An 18,572-nucleotide genomic window follows, 5' to 3' on the forward strand; every position below is an offset into this window, starting at 1 on the left:
TTACATCTCTGTTACATACTATTTTACATGTGTCTGTCATTAATTCTTGTTGGTAATGATTAATTTTCTATTTAAAAAAATTGTTTGCAGAAGTTCAACAGGCTAATATGCCCAGATATTCTGTTAATTATATTTAACAAATTTTCATTCTTATGTCTTACCCTCGTGACTCAGGCAATCATCGCACAATAAGACCTACATTTCAACAATGTTGACTTATTATACGCATAGTAACTCTAGCTAACTGTCTTAAACCTGTTCACGGTACGTGTGTCACAATACCTCCATGCATGTATGCTAAGACCTGCAAATGAATACATTATATGTAACTTTAATTTATTAAGGGGTTCTGGTTCACAATTTTCATTCGACCCCTCTGGGTGGATAAATAACATCAACAAAAGTGATTTATTATTAACTGGGTCGATAAAAGTTCCATACGTGTACATGTCAAGAACAATCACATTTCTGCATTGAAAATGTTATCGCGATGTCACGGGCAATTTCATTCTGTCAATAACTAGACTAAAAGCAGGACATGATTTCGCAAAATAACACACTCTTTGTGAAACGGGAAGAAAGGTTATTGCCAGTTCAGTGCAAAATACATCACTCCTTATGCAAGGAAAAGAAAGGTTATTGCGAAGTTCAGCTCAAAATACCTCACTCCTTGTGGAAAGGGATGAAAGTTTATTGCAAAGTCCATTCAAATTACTAAATAAAATCTCAAGTAACGCACACAATCATACTAATAGTTCTCCATTCTATATTTTCTGCAATGTCACATTTAATCAAGTAAGCACATATGGTGCTTTTATATGCAACATGTGTATCACCTGTGAGGTCTTTCCATAAATAATTTTTTTTATGTTCTGTTCTGTTTATGACTTCCAATCTGAAGTTTGCATTATATCACAGACTGAGCTTTGTTGTCGTCATATTATTTCTTTTTTTATGTGGAATCGAATATACTAATACTCAAGACCTCACATAATTTATGCTATCACAAAGTCTGCATAGCTGAGAGTTCCACTTGTGTAGGATTCACTACATAGGCGCCATGTTATTATTTCCAAAATTTTCAAATCAGCCGTTCATTCTTTATCGTTGAAAGTTTCTTCCGTTGATTCATCTTGATTTTTAAAATTATTTTCCGGTGTTTCTTCTGGGTTCGTTGTCTCCCGAGTGGGATCATGCTCCTGATTACCTGCTTCCATAGCCATTAACATCTTTCGCTTCCTCACTTCCTCTGCCCGTCTTTCCCGCTCTCTTTGCTTTTCTTTCATTTCACGCAGACGTTTTTCACGGTTGTCGGCAACAGTGTTTTGTTTCTGTTGAGACTGCTCCTCCTTTTTCTTCTGGTATTCGGCGAAAGTCTCGAGCGATGTCGTCTGATCAACCCTTTCCATTTCCTTTATTCTTTCCAGTCGATCCTTTTCTTTTCTCTGAAAGTTACACTGATTGTTTTCATTAACCAGTTTGGTGATTCGTAAGCATTTAAAAAGATCAAAATCAATCACGCATATTATTATTACTTTTAATAACACATAATCTGACAAAAGCAGAAGAAACTGTGAGGCATATATTTCTAATAAAAACAAAAGATAACGTACAAAAAAATGTTACGGCAATCTACAAGAAATGGGATACATAGCTTATTAATTTTTCAGTGAAAAATGAAAATTATAAGAAAAACATGGTAGGCAGCTTTAAGATCCGAATTCTTGAAGAAGAGTTTACCCATTTATCAATATTTAAAATCTATTATAACTTAGATTACTGGACAATTTCAGATTTATTGAGAAATTGATAATATATTGTTTAAATTTTTTCATTAAACTTTCCAGGATTCCGCTATATAATGAATATAAATATTTTCTACCTTTCGCCTTCTTTCGGCTCTCTCCAATTTTTCTTGGATTTCTTCTTCTGTTAGTTGTTTCTTCTTTTTCCTCCGTTTCTCTAGTTTGGCAAGCCGTAGTGGGGGTCTGAGTACGGCAGGAATGGGGCGCCGTTCCTCCACAATCTCAAAGGACAGCCCCCCGGAGGCTTGAGCGCTAGGTCGGGATATGAGACCCTCCTCCCTTAATTTCTGAATAATCATAGCCTCTTCAAGTCGGGCCTTGTCTTTGGCGCTGGACCTAGTCTGGCAAGCGCTTCCGGCGATGAACAAGTCTACGAAACAAACACACAGAGAAATACATAACTACTGATAAAGATACAGGCTAGGACAGGCTGTTACATATTTATAATTAACAAAATGTGAAGGTTGGTGAAGAAACTAAACCAACAGGAGTGTGTGTGTGTGTGCGTGCGTGCGTGCGTGCGTGCGTGCGTGTGTGCGTGCGTGCGTGCGTGCGTGTGTGTGTGTGATTTGGATTTTTAACGTAGCTTTTTAAAAAAAATTCAGTCATATCGCTACGATGTCTGCAGACATGTAGCATGATCTCCGACACAGTCACATTATCCTGACACCAGGCCGACCAGTCCTAATACTAACCTCTTCATGCTGAGCGCCAAGCGAGGCAACTTTTAATACCATTTTTGTAAGTCTTTGGTATGACTCGGCCGGGGTTCGAACCCACGATCTCCCGCATGCGAGGCGGATAACAGGAAATGTTTGGGTAGAATGTTATCTCGGGACATGATCCCAAAATCTTAGCATAGCTATTTTAGCAAGAAAAGTAGATCAGTGTAACTACAATTTACATTTTATATGTGCTGAGATAAATGATGGAGAGGAATGCAAACATCCAATTCCATGACTCTACTTGCAACAGTGTCTACGAAACTGAGCCACATGGACATGGAAGGAATGATAATATTCCATGGCGTATGACGCTGAATAATTTCCGGACCAACGAACCGTTTAAAAATAATATTCTTCCTCTTTTTTTAAGAAAAATTTCAACAATATTTATTACATTTATTATTACCCCCACCCCGCCCACCCCTCGCGAAAAAAACTCACCTAAATGTAAAAGAAAAAAATAAGTATCCTGGATCGAAAGACACACGCCACCCCATCCCATTTTGATTGGTTTGTCCCTAATAATTGTATATTTTGTGGGTCAAGCAGTAAATTCTTTGTTGTACACGAGTCCGTTTTGGCATTTGCGGTAACAGAGGTACAGATCTAACACGGATTTGTTTAGCAGACGATGCATATGAGATCGTTTCAATTTTGAATAAATATCTTCTCAAAGTCTATTTTAAGTGCAACCGTGACTAAAAGCCAGGCCCGGCCCTAGGGCAAGGCGAGTAAGGCAACCCTTTGGGAGCCGCGCTTTCAGGAAATCAACTCTGCAATGCAATTTTTTTTGCTTGGGGACCTGCGCTCATCGCTTGCTGCCTTGGGCCCCTCGCATCCTAGGGCCGGGCCTGTTAAAAGCTGCTATGTTTTGTTTATTCTACCCACATGTGTGTCCATAACATTATCCAGCGTATGTTCCATTGAGATAGATTTCTCTCTACAACCCCTAACCCTACCCAACACCACAACTGGCTACAATCCCAAACCCTACCCCACACCACTGGCTACAACACCTCAACCCAACCAAACAAAACACTTTGGATTGTAAATATTTGATCACATATAATTCTAAAGGCGGTCTATAATGACTTCCCAATCCACTCAATGTCACCCACACCCACACCCGCCCACACAGTCACGCCCCCCCCCCCCACATACATATGTATCTATATATAGGTAATTGACTCTAAAATGCAAATGGATGAATAGGAAAGAATGGATTTCCTCAGGCCAATATTAACAATGATTCAGGAGTATCTGTATGTATCTTCAACTTGTTGTCTGAAATGAAAACATTTGGCCAGATATCAATTGTTCTCATTGCAGAAGTTTTAACAACGTATTGTAATAAACCCAGAGTATGTCGTATTTGACAAACGTATTGTAATAAACCCAGGGTATGTCGTATTTGACAAACGTATTGTAATAAACCCAGTTTATGTCGTATTTGAGAAACCTATTGTAATAAACCCAGTTTATGTCGTATTTGAGAAGCTTATTGTAATAAACCCAGTTTATGTCGTATTTGACAAACGTATTGTAATAAACCCAGGGTATGTCGTATTTGAGAAACTTATTGTAATAAACCCAGTTTATGTCGTATTTGAGAAGCTTATTGTAATAAACCCAGGGTATGTCGTATTTGACAAACGTATTGTAATAAACCCAGTTTATGTCGTATTTGAGAAACCTATTGTAATAAACCCAGTTTATGTCGTATTTGAGAAGCTTATTGTAATAAACCCAGGGTATGTCGTATTTGAGAAACGTATTGTAATAAACCCAGGGTATGTCGTATTTGAGAAACGTATTGTAATAAACCCAGTTTATGTCGTATTTGAGAAACCTATTGTAATAAACCCAGGGTATGTCGTATTTGAGAAACTTATTGTAATAAACCCAGGGTATGTCGTATTTGAGAAACTTATTGTAATAAACCCAGTTTATGTCGTATTTGAGAAACCTATTGTAATAAACCCAGTTTATGTCGTATTTGAGAAGCTTATTGTAATAAACCCAGGGTATGTCGTATTTGAGAAACGTATTGTAATAAACCCAGTTTATGTCGTATTTGAGAAACCTATTGTAATAAACCCAGGGTATGTCGTATTTGAGAAGCTTATTGTAATAAACCCAGTTTATGTCGTATTTGAGAAACTTATTGCAATAAACCCAGGGTATGTCGTATTTGAGAAATTTATTGTAATAAACCCAGGGTATGTCGTATTTGAGAAACTTATTGTAATAAACCCAGTTTATGTCGCATTTGAGAAGCTTATTGTAATAAACCCAGTTTATGTCGTATTTGACAAACGTATTGTAATAAAACCCAGGGTATGTCCTATTTGTATTTACTCCTACTTTTAAAGCTTTCTCGGATTTAGATAAATAAATAAAGGCTAAACTATTTATCATTTTTCTTATAAAACATTTCGGATTTAAATATTCACGGACTATACGCACGGACATTGGAAATGGAGTCTGTCCTAATTTGGTGATGTTGTTCTAACAGTGATTTTTTTTTCCAGATTACTTTGGAACTACCGCCCTTACTTTACTATCCATGCTACCATGCTTGACGGATGATTAAACTCATTCTTCTAGGCAAGGTAGGATTTTGTTTAAAAATTGAGTGGCATGGTAACAAATTACGAATTTGTGTTATGCACCCACCCACACACATAGAAAATCCGTTGCCTACCTTAACTTTATATATATACATATCAGGATTCTTTCCTTTTCCTCATATTTTCTCGGATTTTCTGACGTTGCTACCATAGCAATATAATTTCAAAGGCCTATGGAAAAAGGGACTGAACAGCTGTGTCGAACGCAGATCCATCATGTAAAATTCAATGGGTGTGTAATAAAACTGCATATGTCATTTTCACTTTCTTGAAACTGTATGATTTTATCTAATCTGGTTGTTAAAATATATTACACTGGTCAGAATCTTTCTTCGGCTGATTTGTATGTATGCCCAGTCGAAGCAGTTTAATGGGCACTGCACTGTAAAAGCATCATTACCACATACAAGACACATGCAGAAGGCTTGTTTTAGTTCTAAATCTGTTTTTGTTCGTTCCTTAGCACTACCGTCAAAATGTGACTTCTGCGTGTCTTGTGATTTCATTTTTGTCAGAGGGAATGAATGCAGCGTCGAAATCTGCCTTTCTTAATTTGACTCTACATAAAAATTCCTGACATAACTGGCCCATTTTAAAAAAATAAAAAAAAAATTTAAAAAAATCTTTTTTTTTTTCTAACAATCTGTTGGAGGGTGGGGTAGGTTATCAAGATCCGCACTTCCAATATCTTCAATGTGGTCAACGCAAGGTGCTACCGCATTGTTATACTTATCGTATTTCAAATGCCGTTAAAAACTCGTAAATAGGTCCAGTAAGATACTTGTCTAATGTAATGCACTGAATACGCTGAAAGCTTCAAACCTGATATAAGCGTCAGAAATTCAAGCCCTTACGGGACTGTGCAGTACATAAAATACAGATAATGTTCAATGACGCTAATCATGCGTTTAACAATTATGAATGAAGGTCCTAATCATATTTGTTGTTACCGTTAGGCAAGTGTTTGAATTTAGATTAACTACATGTATAATAATGCTACAGGGTAATAGTTTTTTGTTTTAACTGTTTTGTGTTAGTTTATATGTATAGGCACACTCTACACAGTGTTACAGTCTGCATTGAGTGAGACATTGCTACATCAAAGCAACTGAGGTCAAGAACATTTTCATTTTAATTCATTTTATGTTAAACAGATCAGTTACGGGTACAAGACAGACTCGAGTGTTTCGCACAAGCTTCAATTTGTATTCCTTTGTTGTAGAAAAAAGGATTTAAGCAAAGTAAACGTTACATCAATGTTGTATCTTAAAAGAACCATACTCCAATTATAGAGAAAATTAATGGACAGTTTAAAGTTTACAATCAGTTCTTACATGCATTAAAATGGTTGCAATAAATTATAATTGATACTGAAACCTTTTAGAGTTTTAGATTACTTTTTCTAAATTATTTTAGTTTTTGATTTTTATGTAAAACAATGCAAAATATATCACAGAGAGAGACAGAGAGAGAGACAGAGAGAGAGGATTTCTTTTATGGGAACTTTTGAATGGTTGAATAAATTGGGCTAAAGTCTTACGTCTTTATGAATGTGTGTGTGCGGGCGTGGGAGGTGTCCTTAAAGTGAATTGTTAACATCAAAATCACTATGGCGTCTTTCGAAGCTCGTAACGTCATATCTGGTGCCATGAGGATGTAAACCTCATATTCCAGGGTGAATATATTTTAGTCAGGTTTATGCAGACACGCAAAAGGCAGATACATTATGCAATAGAACCACCCAATCCTGCCACAAGAAGCCCTGGCCCAGCTCCAGGGAGCAGCGTATCTCTAGACACATTGTGCACAATTTGATATAAAATAATAACACAATAAATAAAGATATAGAATAAAAATAAAATAAAAAAATAAATTAATTAATTAATAAACGAGACTCACCGTCTATTTCCCTCTCTTCGAATCCCTCCTCTATCTTCTTGACCTTGTCTGCTTCTGAGTACTCCGTGATAACGTGTTTGTAGTCATCCCCGAGACCGGAGTCGTTGCTGTGCTTGGATGTCTTGGACCCTGCAGATCCACCCCGATCAGACTCCTGCGATTGGTCATCATCCACCAGGCTGCCACATGAACCTAAGGTTCTGTTGCTCTTATTGGACTTGCTTCTCTTTCCTTTCCTCCTTGTCTGGTCTTCGATGTCCTGTTCGATAGGGTCATGTTCACTCTCAGTCTTCCTCAGTTTCTTTCCTGATAAGTCAGGGTGAAGTTCAGTTTTTCCAGCCGGTTGGACTTTAACTTGTCTCGACTGCTTACAACCCATCCTAAAACCAACTATTTCTTGCTGTGTCAGATAACAATTAATCCTAAATAAAACTAGCGAATTTTCAAACTATACCAGAAGACTTGATGTAAATTACGATCTTGTAGATATCAGTCCACTAATTGTTCACGACCGAATCCTTCTTTAATGCTCTCTAATGTTCCTCAATGTCAGCTGCTGTCCTGTTCTCTTTGGCTACTTTCTTTGCTTGTTCAACGGTACAAGTCTTCGCGCCTACGTAATGAATGGAACCCTATTAGTGAGGTGTACAGTGTTTACTAGTGTTATATGTGAGCTATTCACCATTTCACCTGTATCTAAGGTATACATTGGCCGTAGTCAGGGCGCAGTAAACACGTATCTATAGACGCCGGGCACTGCTAAGACAAGTAATCGATAAACTTCAGGTAAAGCGCGGTTTTTTAAGGGACACCACTCCGGATAGAAAATATTAAGTAGTTGTCTTTTCGGTTCACTGTACCAATTAAATTCCCACAGTAAAAACCATTGGAAACACCATGCTAGAAAAAATGAAGTAACCTTATATTTCTAAATGCTCTCCGTGTGGAGAAAACTATATGAGCAGCTGCATTTTTCCTTCTTTGTTTTTTCTTTCTTACTTTTATACATATGTTTGAAACAAGTGTTTTCAATTCCGCACGTAAAGAAAGAGGTGATAATTTCAGTAATGGTTGTTCCAAAGATCAAGTCTGTAAAATGACTGAAATTGCATGGGTAGAACATTTTCTATAATTTTCTCAGTTACAATCGGGATATGGTTTCATTTTACTGAAACTGTACTTTTCATTATAAAACAATCATGGCGCTCCTAACCTGTATACACAGTACTCTGTTTTATGTACACCCATTTCTAGACTGGTTCCGATCGGTTATTAGTACCATGAGTCCCTTTACAGTCTTATATATACATGCAGGTATTACATATACGCATGGATCAAAGTAAGTCTATGTACATATATGACAGGTAGAAAATTTTAAGAATTAGTCTCAAAATTTCTTTGTGATTAGAAACATAAACAAATTAGCTTCAAACGGAAAAGTTCTACAATTAGAACGTATTTTGTTTCTTTCTCCAATGATTTCACAGCCCGATGCCACCATACACACTTTCGCAAAATTCACCATTAATGTTCAGTTTGTCATTTGATATGAGCCTTATCGTAATGAAGTAATTTAGAAGCCTGAAATAAAGTGCAAGAGTCACTAAGATGGATGATGATTTGCAAACTATTTTAGATCAGGATTACTTCCTGGTTCAATCCCTGGAACATTTAAAGCTTAACTTTCAAACAAAATATACTAACCCTTGCTTGTTTTAGTATCAGCGAAAAGTAGTGAAACAAACAAAGACAGTAGAGAAAATACAGAGAAAATTATTGGTAAAGGCGGGTCGCAGTATATATATATATATATATATATATATATATATATATATATATATATATATATATATATATATATATATATATATATATATATATATATATATATATTCACAAAATGTACCACAACGAAAATGTAACCGGTTACATTTTTAGTTTACCCAATATATTCACAAAATGTACCACAACGAAAATGTAACCGGCTACATTTTTAGTTTACCCAAGTTCCAATGAGATAAAATGGATGTATCCAAAATGTAAAATGTAATTCTTGACTAAAAGAAGTAGCAATTTTCTTCTAACGCTTTTGAAGATAAAGAGTGAATCAGGTCTTGTAAATCAATATTATAATAAAAGTATGTAAATTGTAAATTGTGGGATAGGAAGTTAGAGAGATTAATTCTTTCAAAATTTGTCATTCACGATACCAGTAATATAAAGAATAATGACGTACATTGAATTATTCCGTTTGGTCACGTCCCGGAAGCACATAATTGTGATCTCCGTGATAAGACTGCCCCTTGCACGAATAAACTCGTGATTCCAAGACGAATAAATCTATTTGCCGAACCCACTTGCCTATCCCTCGAAAAATTTATGTCTAAAATTTTGTAAAAATTTCAGTGTTTAATTGTTTCTGTTCTTTGTAAGATTACAGTTTGCGTGAGATTATATTACTTGTCGGTGTTGCAGTTTCAGTGCATCGTTTGAATTAATGCAGAATGTATGGCTATGCATAACGTTAAACTACATTTAGCAGAGGATTTTTTTCTCGATCATAAATGTAATCTGCGTATGTTCACATTATTGCGACCATAGTTGAAATCTGCGTTAACACAACAAAGTATTTACAAAGTGCGATAGGGTTCTATTCCTTTGAATCTCAGTGTGTGTGTGTGTGTGTGTGTGTGTGTGTGTGTGTGTGTGTGTGTGGTTTGAATTTTTAAGTAACTTTAACAATATTTCAGTCACATCTCTACGATGTCTGCAGTGTGGCAGTCGATAGTGATTTCTAGTACTGGGGCACCATGCCGCAGACATGTAGCATCAAGTCCCACGCGGTCACATTATCACATTATCCTGACACCAGGCCTACCAGTCCTAACACTAACCTCTTAATGCTGAGCACCAAGCAAGACCGCTGCTAGTGCCAGTTTTATAAGTCTTTGGTATGGCTCTGCCGGGGTTCGAACCTGCGACCTTCTGCATCCGAAGCGGAAGCTCTAACCACGTAGACCACCGGAGTGGTCCATCTCTGGTTTATAGAACATATTTAGGAAAACTCATACTTACACGTGATTGTCGAGTCATAAGATGAATCGAAATATTTAAGAGAATCTTCATTTGCTACATTGAGGAAGACAATCCTGTTAATTAGGAGGAAATGGAAAGTATTTCACCTAAACAATGGATGACGATAAAACCGACGGAATATTTGTCCTATAAATTAGATTTCGTGAATAACCTGAAATGACCGGAAAACTGGTGATATTATAAACATCCCTCTGCAGCCAACAGGACAATAGCAGCACAAAAAGAATAAAAACTTATTATCCAGCGGTAAAAACTAACGGCAAAAAGATGGCGCAATGGACTGTCATCAGAATTGTAGTTTTATCACTACTTAGAAAGGTTCCAAAAGTCCACTTTTCACAAATAACTTTTGACCAATTTGTTTCTAAACTCAGATTGCAGGACGCAACATATGAGGTAAAATATTGGCATCTCACTTTGCTTTCATGGTTTTCACAACAATTGCAATTTAACTCAGACTGACAGCAGTATTCCAAAGGAATACGGGAACGTTTAAACCTCAAAACAGGTTACGTTATCTTTATTCTGGATTCGGTCGTCTTCCACAGGACATGCCACTATTTTGTACAGTTGAAAATCTGAACTAATCGATATCGATCTTGCATATCCATAAGACATTTTCGGGGATGAATTATGACATGAACTTCGTACAAAAAGGGAATGCAGAGTTGTAAAGAATAGATGATAGCACATTTGGTTACAAGATGTCGGTAAAAAGATGTATATTAGATTGGGCAAAAACTGCTACACTTATTAAAGAAAGAATATAAGTCCATGGTGGTGATAAAATAGTTGCAAGGCTGTTGGTTTTCGCATTGATAAAATGTGAATATTTCTGTCTCTCCTTTATTAAATGTCAGATTTGTTTGTGAAATCTTTCTCGGACATGTATATTCTTGCAAGAATCACGTTAACAAGAAATGTCAGAAATTTCTAGCTAGAGTGAAAGTACCCAACAAGGGGAAAAAACACGCAAATATGAATATGTCATTATAGCGTTTAATATTGTCCACCAACCAAGAAAAGGCGGAGGGTAAAATCGAAATTTGGGGAAAAGGGGTAATACGTTTAGAACAGTCTCTATGAAGAAAGAATACGATGACATATAGTAAGGGCAAATATTTGCTTAAGTTCTTTGTCAGACTCCTTTGGATGAATATCAAACAAACCCTTGACCGGTCGGCAATTTTTAACTTGTTCATCAAGATTCAGACGAACTAATTGAGAAATTCTGAGCCATGGTCTTTTAAGCGGAAGAGGAATATATGGTTGTCTTTATTGATGTATCAAAATAGTAAAATTCCGCAAGACAAACATAAGAATACTTATCAAGCAGGTGTAGATATGATATGTACATTTCCTTCTCCAGCGATTACGATGTGTATCATTCCTATCAGTGCCCGCAGACACGTTTAAGACAAAAGAAATATAATATTGGTACTTTTTAAAAGTACCAAGAGAAGACGCATAGCTTAGCAAGAAATGAAGGTCATTGCAATATAATTTTGTTTTTATGCGTGCTAACGTAAGCAACGAAGGTAAATGAAACGTTAATAGTGCCAAGTAAAGTGTGCTGTATGCAAATGAAAAGTCAATAGTGCCAAGTAAAGTGTGCTGCATGCAAATGAAAAGTCAATAGTGCCAAGCAAAGTGTGCTGTATGCAAATGAAAAGTCAATAGTGCCAAGTAAAGTGTGCTGCATGCAAATGAAAAGTTAATAGTGCCAAGCAAAGTGTGCTGTATGCAAATGAAAAGTCAATGGTGCCAAGCAAAGTGTGCTGTATGCAAATGAAAAGTCAATAGTGCCAAGTAAAGTGTGCTGTATGCAAATGAAAAGTTAATAGTGCCAAGCAAAGTGTGCTGCATGCAAATGAAAAGTCAATGGTGCCAAGCAAAGTGTGCTGTATGCAAATGAAAAGTCAATAGTGCCAAGTAAAGTGTGCTGCATGCAAATGAAAAGTCAATAGTGCCAAGCAAAGTGTGCTGTATGCAAATGAAAAGTCAATAGTGCCAAGCAAAGTGTGCTGTATGCAAATGAAAAGTCAATAGTGCCAAGCAAAGTGTGCTGTATGCAAATGAAAAGTCAATAGTGCCAAGCAAAGTGTGCTACATGCAAATGAAAAGTCAATAGTGCCGAGCAAAGTGTGCAACATGAATGAAAAGTTAAGTGCCAAGCAAAGTGTGCTGCATGCAAATGAAAAGTCAATAGTGCCAAGCAAAGTATGCCGCATGCAAATGAAAAGAAAAATATCCAGGTAAAGTACTGGTCAGAGTTTTTCTTGAACCTCTTCCAAACCCGTTTTAGGTATTTGGACTGTTATGGTGTAAGATGAGAGTGCATACCCGATGGTAAATATGGAATTCGCCGAAATCACATGATAGGGTAGTCGCTTTAAAAAAAATCAGGATAGCAGGATTCAGCGACTTTTTTCTATTACTCTTGCCTTTGGGATATCGATATATTTATCTTCTTATTCGTTAGAATTAAAACACAAAGCACGAGCCCAGTCTGATTAAAAAAATTAAGATCTATTTATCAATAAAACGGTGTCGAAATGGCCAGATAAAACCTGGGCTAAAAGTACCAGATCCGTAAATGTAGGTCACTTCTACCTACCCATCCTTTCTTCCTGTTGTTATTTCATAAGTGGTCGCACCAATCAAATTTCATGACCGTATCTACAAAAGTGTCCGTGATCACTATGACGTACTTTTGCCGATAGTTAGTAGGACAACGTACAGACTACAATTCAGGGATAACTCGATATTATCAGCAGTCATTTGGAATTTCACACATGCGTTATAGGATATAATGCAGTCCGATTTATCTGTGCACACCTATTGCCCATAAATTTAGAAGCTAATATTTTTTAATGTACAAAAGTCAGTATTTGTGCGCTCATTTCCCTAGTCTAGACTAATTTAGACTGCGTTTTGTATTGCGTTTAAAGAATGTGCGCATGCGCCAACAAATCTTTTCATTTTCGACCATGCATTTTGTTTCAAACCTGCTGTTTTGTACAATTCGGTCGATCATACCTATCCCTTTAACCACCCGTGCAGAGAAGTGGCAAGGGAAGAATATATCCTTACTAAAAATGGATCATTGTTGGGTACATGGCCCAATTTACAGTGTTTGATTAATAAATTTTCTATTATAGTGAACCTTTCGCTTTAATAATCTAACGTATACAGTACCATGCAAATTTAACAGTAACGACGTTCTTCAGACATGTTTCGAATAGTTTGCAATTTAAACATTTTTATTTGTGAGATAGTTGCTTGATTACGAGCGATTTTCTGTCTTGATTTTTCAAAACTTCATTAAGTACTGGTGTTATTAAAACCTACGGTGCATTTTACGCATTGTGAAACCTTACTTCTACCAGTAACAAATGCCTCAGTGTATCTATCTATCTCTCTATCCATCCATATACCCACCAGTTCATAAAGTTGTATTTGATAACAGTCTATGCTATTGTACTTGATAACAATATATGATAGGATTTGATAACATTCTATGCTATTACACTTGATAACAGTCTATGATATTTTTTCATAACAGTCTATGATACTGCATTCGATAACAGTCTATGATATTGTACTTGAGAACAGCCAACGATATTGTACTTGAAAGCAGGCTATGTTATTGTATTTGATAACAGTGACGTCTTTGATATTATATTTGATAACAGTTTATGATATTGTAATTGATAACATGAAAAAATGAAATAAAGAATATTTCAAGCTGCCGAGTCCTGAATTATATAAAATCAAATTGTCTGACACAAGTTTCAATCAACCGCATTATGGCGGGTCAAATTTGGAACAATTATGTTTATATGTACATCTTTACCGTAGTAATGTTTTGAATAACAAGACATAATTTAATCTAAAAGTGGCTCCTGGAAAACACACATCATGCACTCGAACTATAAGCACAAGTAATTCGTCCCTAATATCCTGTTTACTTCAAGTCTAGTTTTTCTCCCATGATGTAATTGTCTCTATTCCATATTTTAGTCGTCTGGATGTAAACTATTCCTTATAATCCTTGTAAAATGGAACCGGGATGTTACAGAGTTGTCCTCCTTCTATTGGTAGTACCACCCCGTTCACCATTGAAGCGTGATCACTGAGAAGAAACATGATTGTCTCCACCACTTCCCTTACCTCCGCAAATCTTCCCATAGGGATCTGAACAAGCAACCCTTCGGACTTCTCGGGCTTGCCCCAGTGTTCTCGCCCCATGTCGGTCATTACTACCGTGGGATTGACCGAGTTGGTTCTGATGTTATACGGACCCAGTTCTAGCGCCATCTGTTTTGTTAGCATGTCTATGGCTGCCTTGGAAAGATTGTATCCAACACATCCCGGCATGGCGCGGACCCCATTGATGCTTGAGACGTTGACAATGGCGCCGCCTGTTCCTTTCTCAATCATTTTCTTCCCGAATACTTGACTTAGATTAACGGCTGCCATAACATTGACGTCCAGAACTCCCTGAATGTTTTCTCTCGGCGTATCCACGAAAGGGCACCACTCGGGAGAATATGCCGCATTATTAACCAGGAAATCAATATGGCCTACTGTCTCGACAGCAGTTCTGGTAGCTTTCCAGTCGTTTAGATCAACATGTATTACCTGTATGCTGGGTATTTCTTCCTTTAGGGAGTCAAGGTTAGCTTTAGTGGCGCTGAGGGCATAAACACTGGCCCCTGCCGCTGCTAGAGCCTTCGCTAGATCTCGGCCTATACCCCTTCCTGCTCCTGTAACAAGGGCCCGCTTACCGCTGAAGTCAAACGGCATCTTGATGTAGTTAGAATGAATGACAGATTATGGAAATGTCTGTATTGAGCACCTTGGGTTCTAGTCTGGTTCCCTGGCCTATCAGGATAACGAAGTGGAGAGAGGTCCGCGAACCAGACTACTTGGTTTATCATTGTACAGGCAGAGGTTATCAGGTCACCAGAGTTTCTGATAAAACCCTGTCTGTTCAAAACCGCACTTAAATTAATGGGAAAAGTTGAACCAGGTGTGCCACCCGATCCCTCCATTGTTAAAGCCTTCAAGGCTAAATTTGTTTACACTGTTAAGGCTCTCAGAGGCAGAGAAGATCGATGTGTCATCCGAATATCTCATTATTAGGATGGCCTATAGCAGCCGACAGAATACAACATCAAAGTCACATGTCGGCTGCTATCGGCCATCGTACAATTAAGGGTCTTGTGTTTTAATGAAAAACAGTTGACCGAAAACTGCATTAGATAAAGGAACACTTCAGAAGAGTCTGATAATGTATAATACAAACTAGTACGTTCATCGTTATCTTTGTTACATGTTCATGCTCATCCATGTATCTCTGTATCAAACAAAATTATCTGTATACCTGTCAGTTAATCCGTAGACATTGACTAACAGTAACATTATCTAAACTCCGAATAGTTCAAATAGTGGATAACAACATTTTTTTGTAATTATTTTAAAATATACCGATTTTATATAATAAAAATGTTGATCTTATTGCGATTGCTAGTAGCAGCAGCAGCAGTAATAGTAGTAGCAATATAATATGTCTCAGTCTGTTGCATCGTCAATATAATATGTGAGTAAATGTCAACATCTTCAATATAATATGTGTGTCAGTCTGTTGCATCTTCAATATAATATCTGAGTATCTGTTAGAATCTTCAATCCAATATGTATCTGTCAGCATCTTCAATATTGTCTCAGTCTGTTGCATCTTCAATATAATATGTGAGTATCTGTCAGCATCGTCAATATAATATGTCTCAGTCTGTCAGCATCTTCAATATAATATGTCAGTATCTGTCAGCATCTTCAGTACAATATGTGTCTCAGTCTGTCAGCATCTTCAATATAATATGTGAGTATCTGTCAGCATCTTCAATATAATATGTGAGCATCTGTCAGCATCTTCAATACAATATGTATCTGTCAGCATCTTCAATATAATATGTGAGTATTTGTCAATATCTTCAATATAATATGTCTCAGTCTGTCAGCATCTTCAATATAATATGTATCTGTTAGCAGCTTCAATATAATATGTGAGAATCTGTTACCATCTTCAATATAATATGCGAGTATCTGTCAGCATCTTCAATATAATATGCGAGTATCTGTCAGCATCTTCAATATAATATGTGTCTCAGTCTGTCAGCATCTTCAATATAATATGTGAGTATCTGTTAGCAGCTTCAATATAATATGTGAGCATCTGTTAGCAGCTTCAATATAATATGTGAGTTTATGTCAGCATCTTCAATATAATATGTGTCTCAGTTTGTCAGCATCTTCAATATAATATATGAGTATCTGTTAGCAGCTTCAATATAATATGTGAGCATCTGTCAGCATCTTCAATATAATATGTGAGCATCTGTTAGCAGCTTCAATATAATATGTGAGTTTATATCAGCATCTTCAATATAATATGTGTCTCAGTTTGTCAGCATCTTCAATATAATATATGAGTATCTGTTAGCAGCTTCAATATAATATGTGAGTATCTGTCAGCATCTTCAATATAATATGTGAGTTTATGTCAGGATCTCTAAAATAATATATGAGTATCTATTAGCATCTTCAATACAATATGTATCTGTCAGCATCTTCAATATAATATGTGAGTATCTGTCAGCATCTTCAATATAATATGTGAGTATCTGTCAGCATCTTCAATATAATATGTGAGTATCTGTCAGCATCTTCAATATAATATGTGAGTTTATGTCAGGATCTCCAAAATAATATATGAGTATCTATTAGCATCTTTAATACAATATGTATCTGTCAGCATCTTCAATATAATTTGTCTCAGTCTGTCGGCATCTTCAATATAATATGTGAGTATATGTCAGCATCTTCAATATAATGTGTCTCAGTCTGTCAGCATCTTCAATATAATATGTGAGCATCTGTCAGCATCTTCAATACAATATGTATCTGTCAACATCTTCGATATAATAGGTGAGAATATGTCAGCATCTTCAATATAATATGTGAGAATCTGTCAGCATCTTCAATATAAAATGTGAGTATCTTTCAACAATATATTGGAGGAATTCGACAACCAGTCTACTATGACCATCAGTTCCAGATCCCATGGAAAAATTGACATGTTTGCATTACAGGCAGCGTGTAAACCAAATTTCTTGAGCGAAAACCAAAGATTAAGGATCTTAATTAAAATCTGGTATATATTGACTAAACTCAGTATGTATGGTACATCTTTATTTAATCAGAGAAATTTTATCATTAGCATTGTGTTATCTATGTTTTAAGGTCAATGAGATAAAATTGTTTAAACTTAGGAACACACTACTTTGAAAAAATAGGAATTAATTTTTATTACATCTTTTAAAATTTTGATATTTATCTCAGTATTATCTGATAACCAGACTTCTACTACCTTGGTTCGTGGTCACCTACTACGTTGGGGTCATGGTCAACTAATACATTGAGGCATTGGTCAACTACTACTTTGAGTCATGGTCAACTACTACGTTGGGGTCATGGTCAACTACTGCATTGGGGTTATAGTCAACTACTATGTTGGAGTCATGGTCAACTACTAAATTGGGTCATGGTCAACTATAACCTTGGAGCCATGGTCAACTAATACATTAGGGTCAATGGTAACTATTACATTGGGGTCACGGTCAATAGTCACTATTTAAATTTGTGCACAAAGTTCGTTTGTACAACTAATAAATTTTGAGAAATACCGTTTGATCTTGACCAAACCTGGTACGCGTGTTTATCTCAGTTACAACTGTGATAAAAATTGTAATTAGCAGCGTTTGACTTTGATTTCAAAGTCCTTGACTTAGATTTGAGAACTATGATGGCTTGTAAACACGATAATACCTGAAAACCTGATGAAACAGGAATCTATTCTCATCAGACCTAGATCCTTTCTTTATCTTAGTACTATCTCAGACAAGTTCAACATCCAACCTCATTTGTATCCAACTGATAGCTTCTGGCAACAATTATTTGGATAAATACATATGGATCTTGACAATCTACTAACCAGGAAAATAAGATAAAATATGAATGCACGCAAACTTCTAATGGTCAAGTAAAATTAGAACATAGTAATTACACTTATAATGGGTATAAGGGCTTATGAGTTCTTTTGCAAAATAAAGTCTCGGACGTTTCCTTACAAAAAGAAATATGTTGGTTCCTTGTGTCGTTTAATATGAAAATTAAAGGAGATGCTCGTCATGCAATGGTAAACAATGTCGGCGGCATGCTTGTAAACCACATCGAAGTATCATAAGGGAGCAATAATTTTATCAAGTTGAATGACCACAGAATTTTCACGACTAGCACGAATTAGTGGTAACCTGTTTTTGATTGGGACAAACAAAAATAAACAAGGCATT

The 18,572-nt window shown here is 36.4% G+C and overlaps 1 protein-coding gene and 1 pseudogene across 1 annotated transcript; both read right to left on the minus strand.

The window, feature by feature from the left end:
* Window positions 1-315: 315 nt before the first annotated feature.
* LOC149808089 (uncharacterized) lies at window positions 316-7,699 on the minus strand. The gene is made up of 3 exons (XM_089973435.1): window positions 7,060-7,699; window positions 1,883-2,175; window positions 316-1,445 (listed from the first exon to the last, which is right to left on the minus strand). Exons 1-3 carry the CDS (start codon window positions 7,436-7,438, stop codon window positions 1,095-1,097), a joined length of 1,023 nt encoding a protein of 340 aa, XP_089829561.1. The 5' UTR covers window positions 7,439-7,699; the 3' UTR covers window positions 316-1,094.
* A 3,441-nt stretch (window positions 7,700-11,140) lies between these two features.
* LOC149808090 (L-xylulose reductase pseudogene) lies at window positions 11,141-15,076 on the minus strand (annotated as a pseudogene).
* Window positions 15,077-18,572: the final 3,496 nt, after the last annotated feature.

This window comes from Sinohyriopsis cumingii, chromosome 1 (genome assembly GCF_028554795.1).
Source record: "Sinohyriopsis cumingii isolate HCF-2022 chromosome 1, ASM2855479v2, whole genome shotgun sequence".
Taxonomy (NCBI): domain Eukaryota; kingdom Metazoa; phylum Mollusca; class Bivalvia; order Unionida; family Unionidae; genus Sinohyriopsis; species Sinohyriopsis cumingii.

Excerpts from the sequence above, each read along its gene's own strand:
- LOC149808089 (XM_089973435.1), bottom strand. The coding sequence starts at position 7,438 with ATGGGTTGTAAGCAGTCGAGACAAGTTAAAGTCCAACCGGCTGGAAAA. Across the intron at positions 2,176-7,059 it reads CGAAGAGAGGGAAATAGACG|ACTTGTTCATCGCCGGAAGC; the intron begins GTGAGTCTCGTT and ends TTTGTTTCGTAG. Across the intron at positions 1,446-1,882 it reads GAGCCGAAAGAAGGCGAAAG|AGAAAAGAAAAGGATCGACT; the intron begins GTAGAAAATATT and ends TGTAACTTTCAG.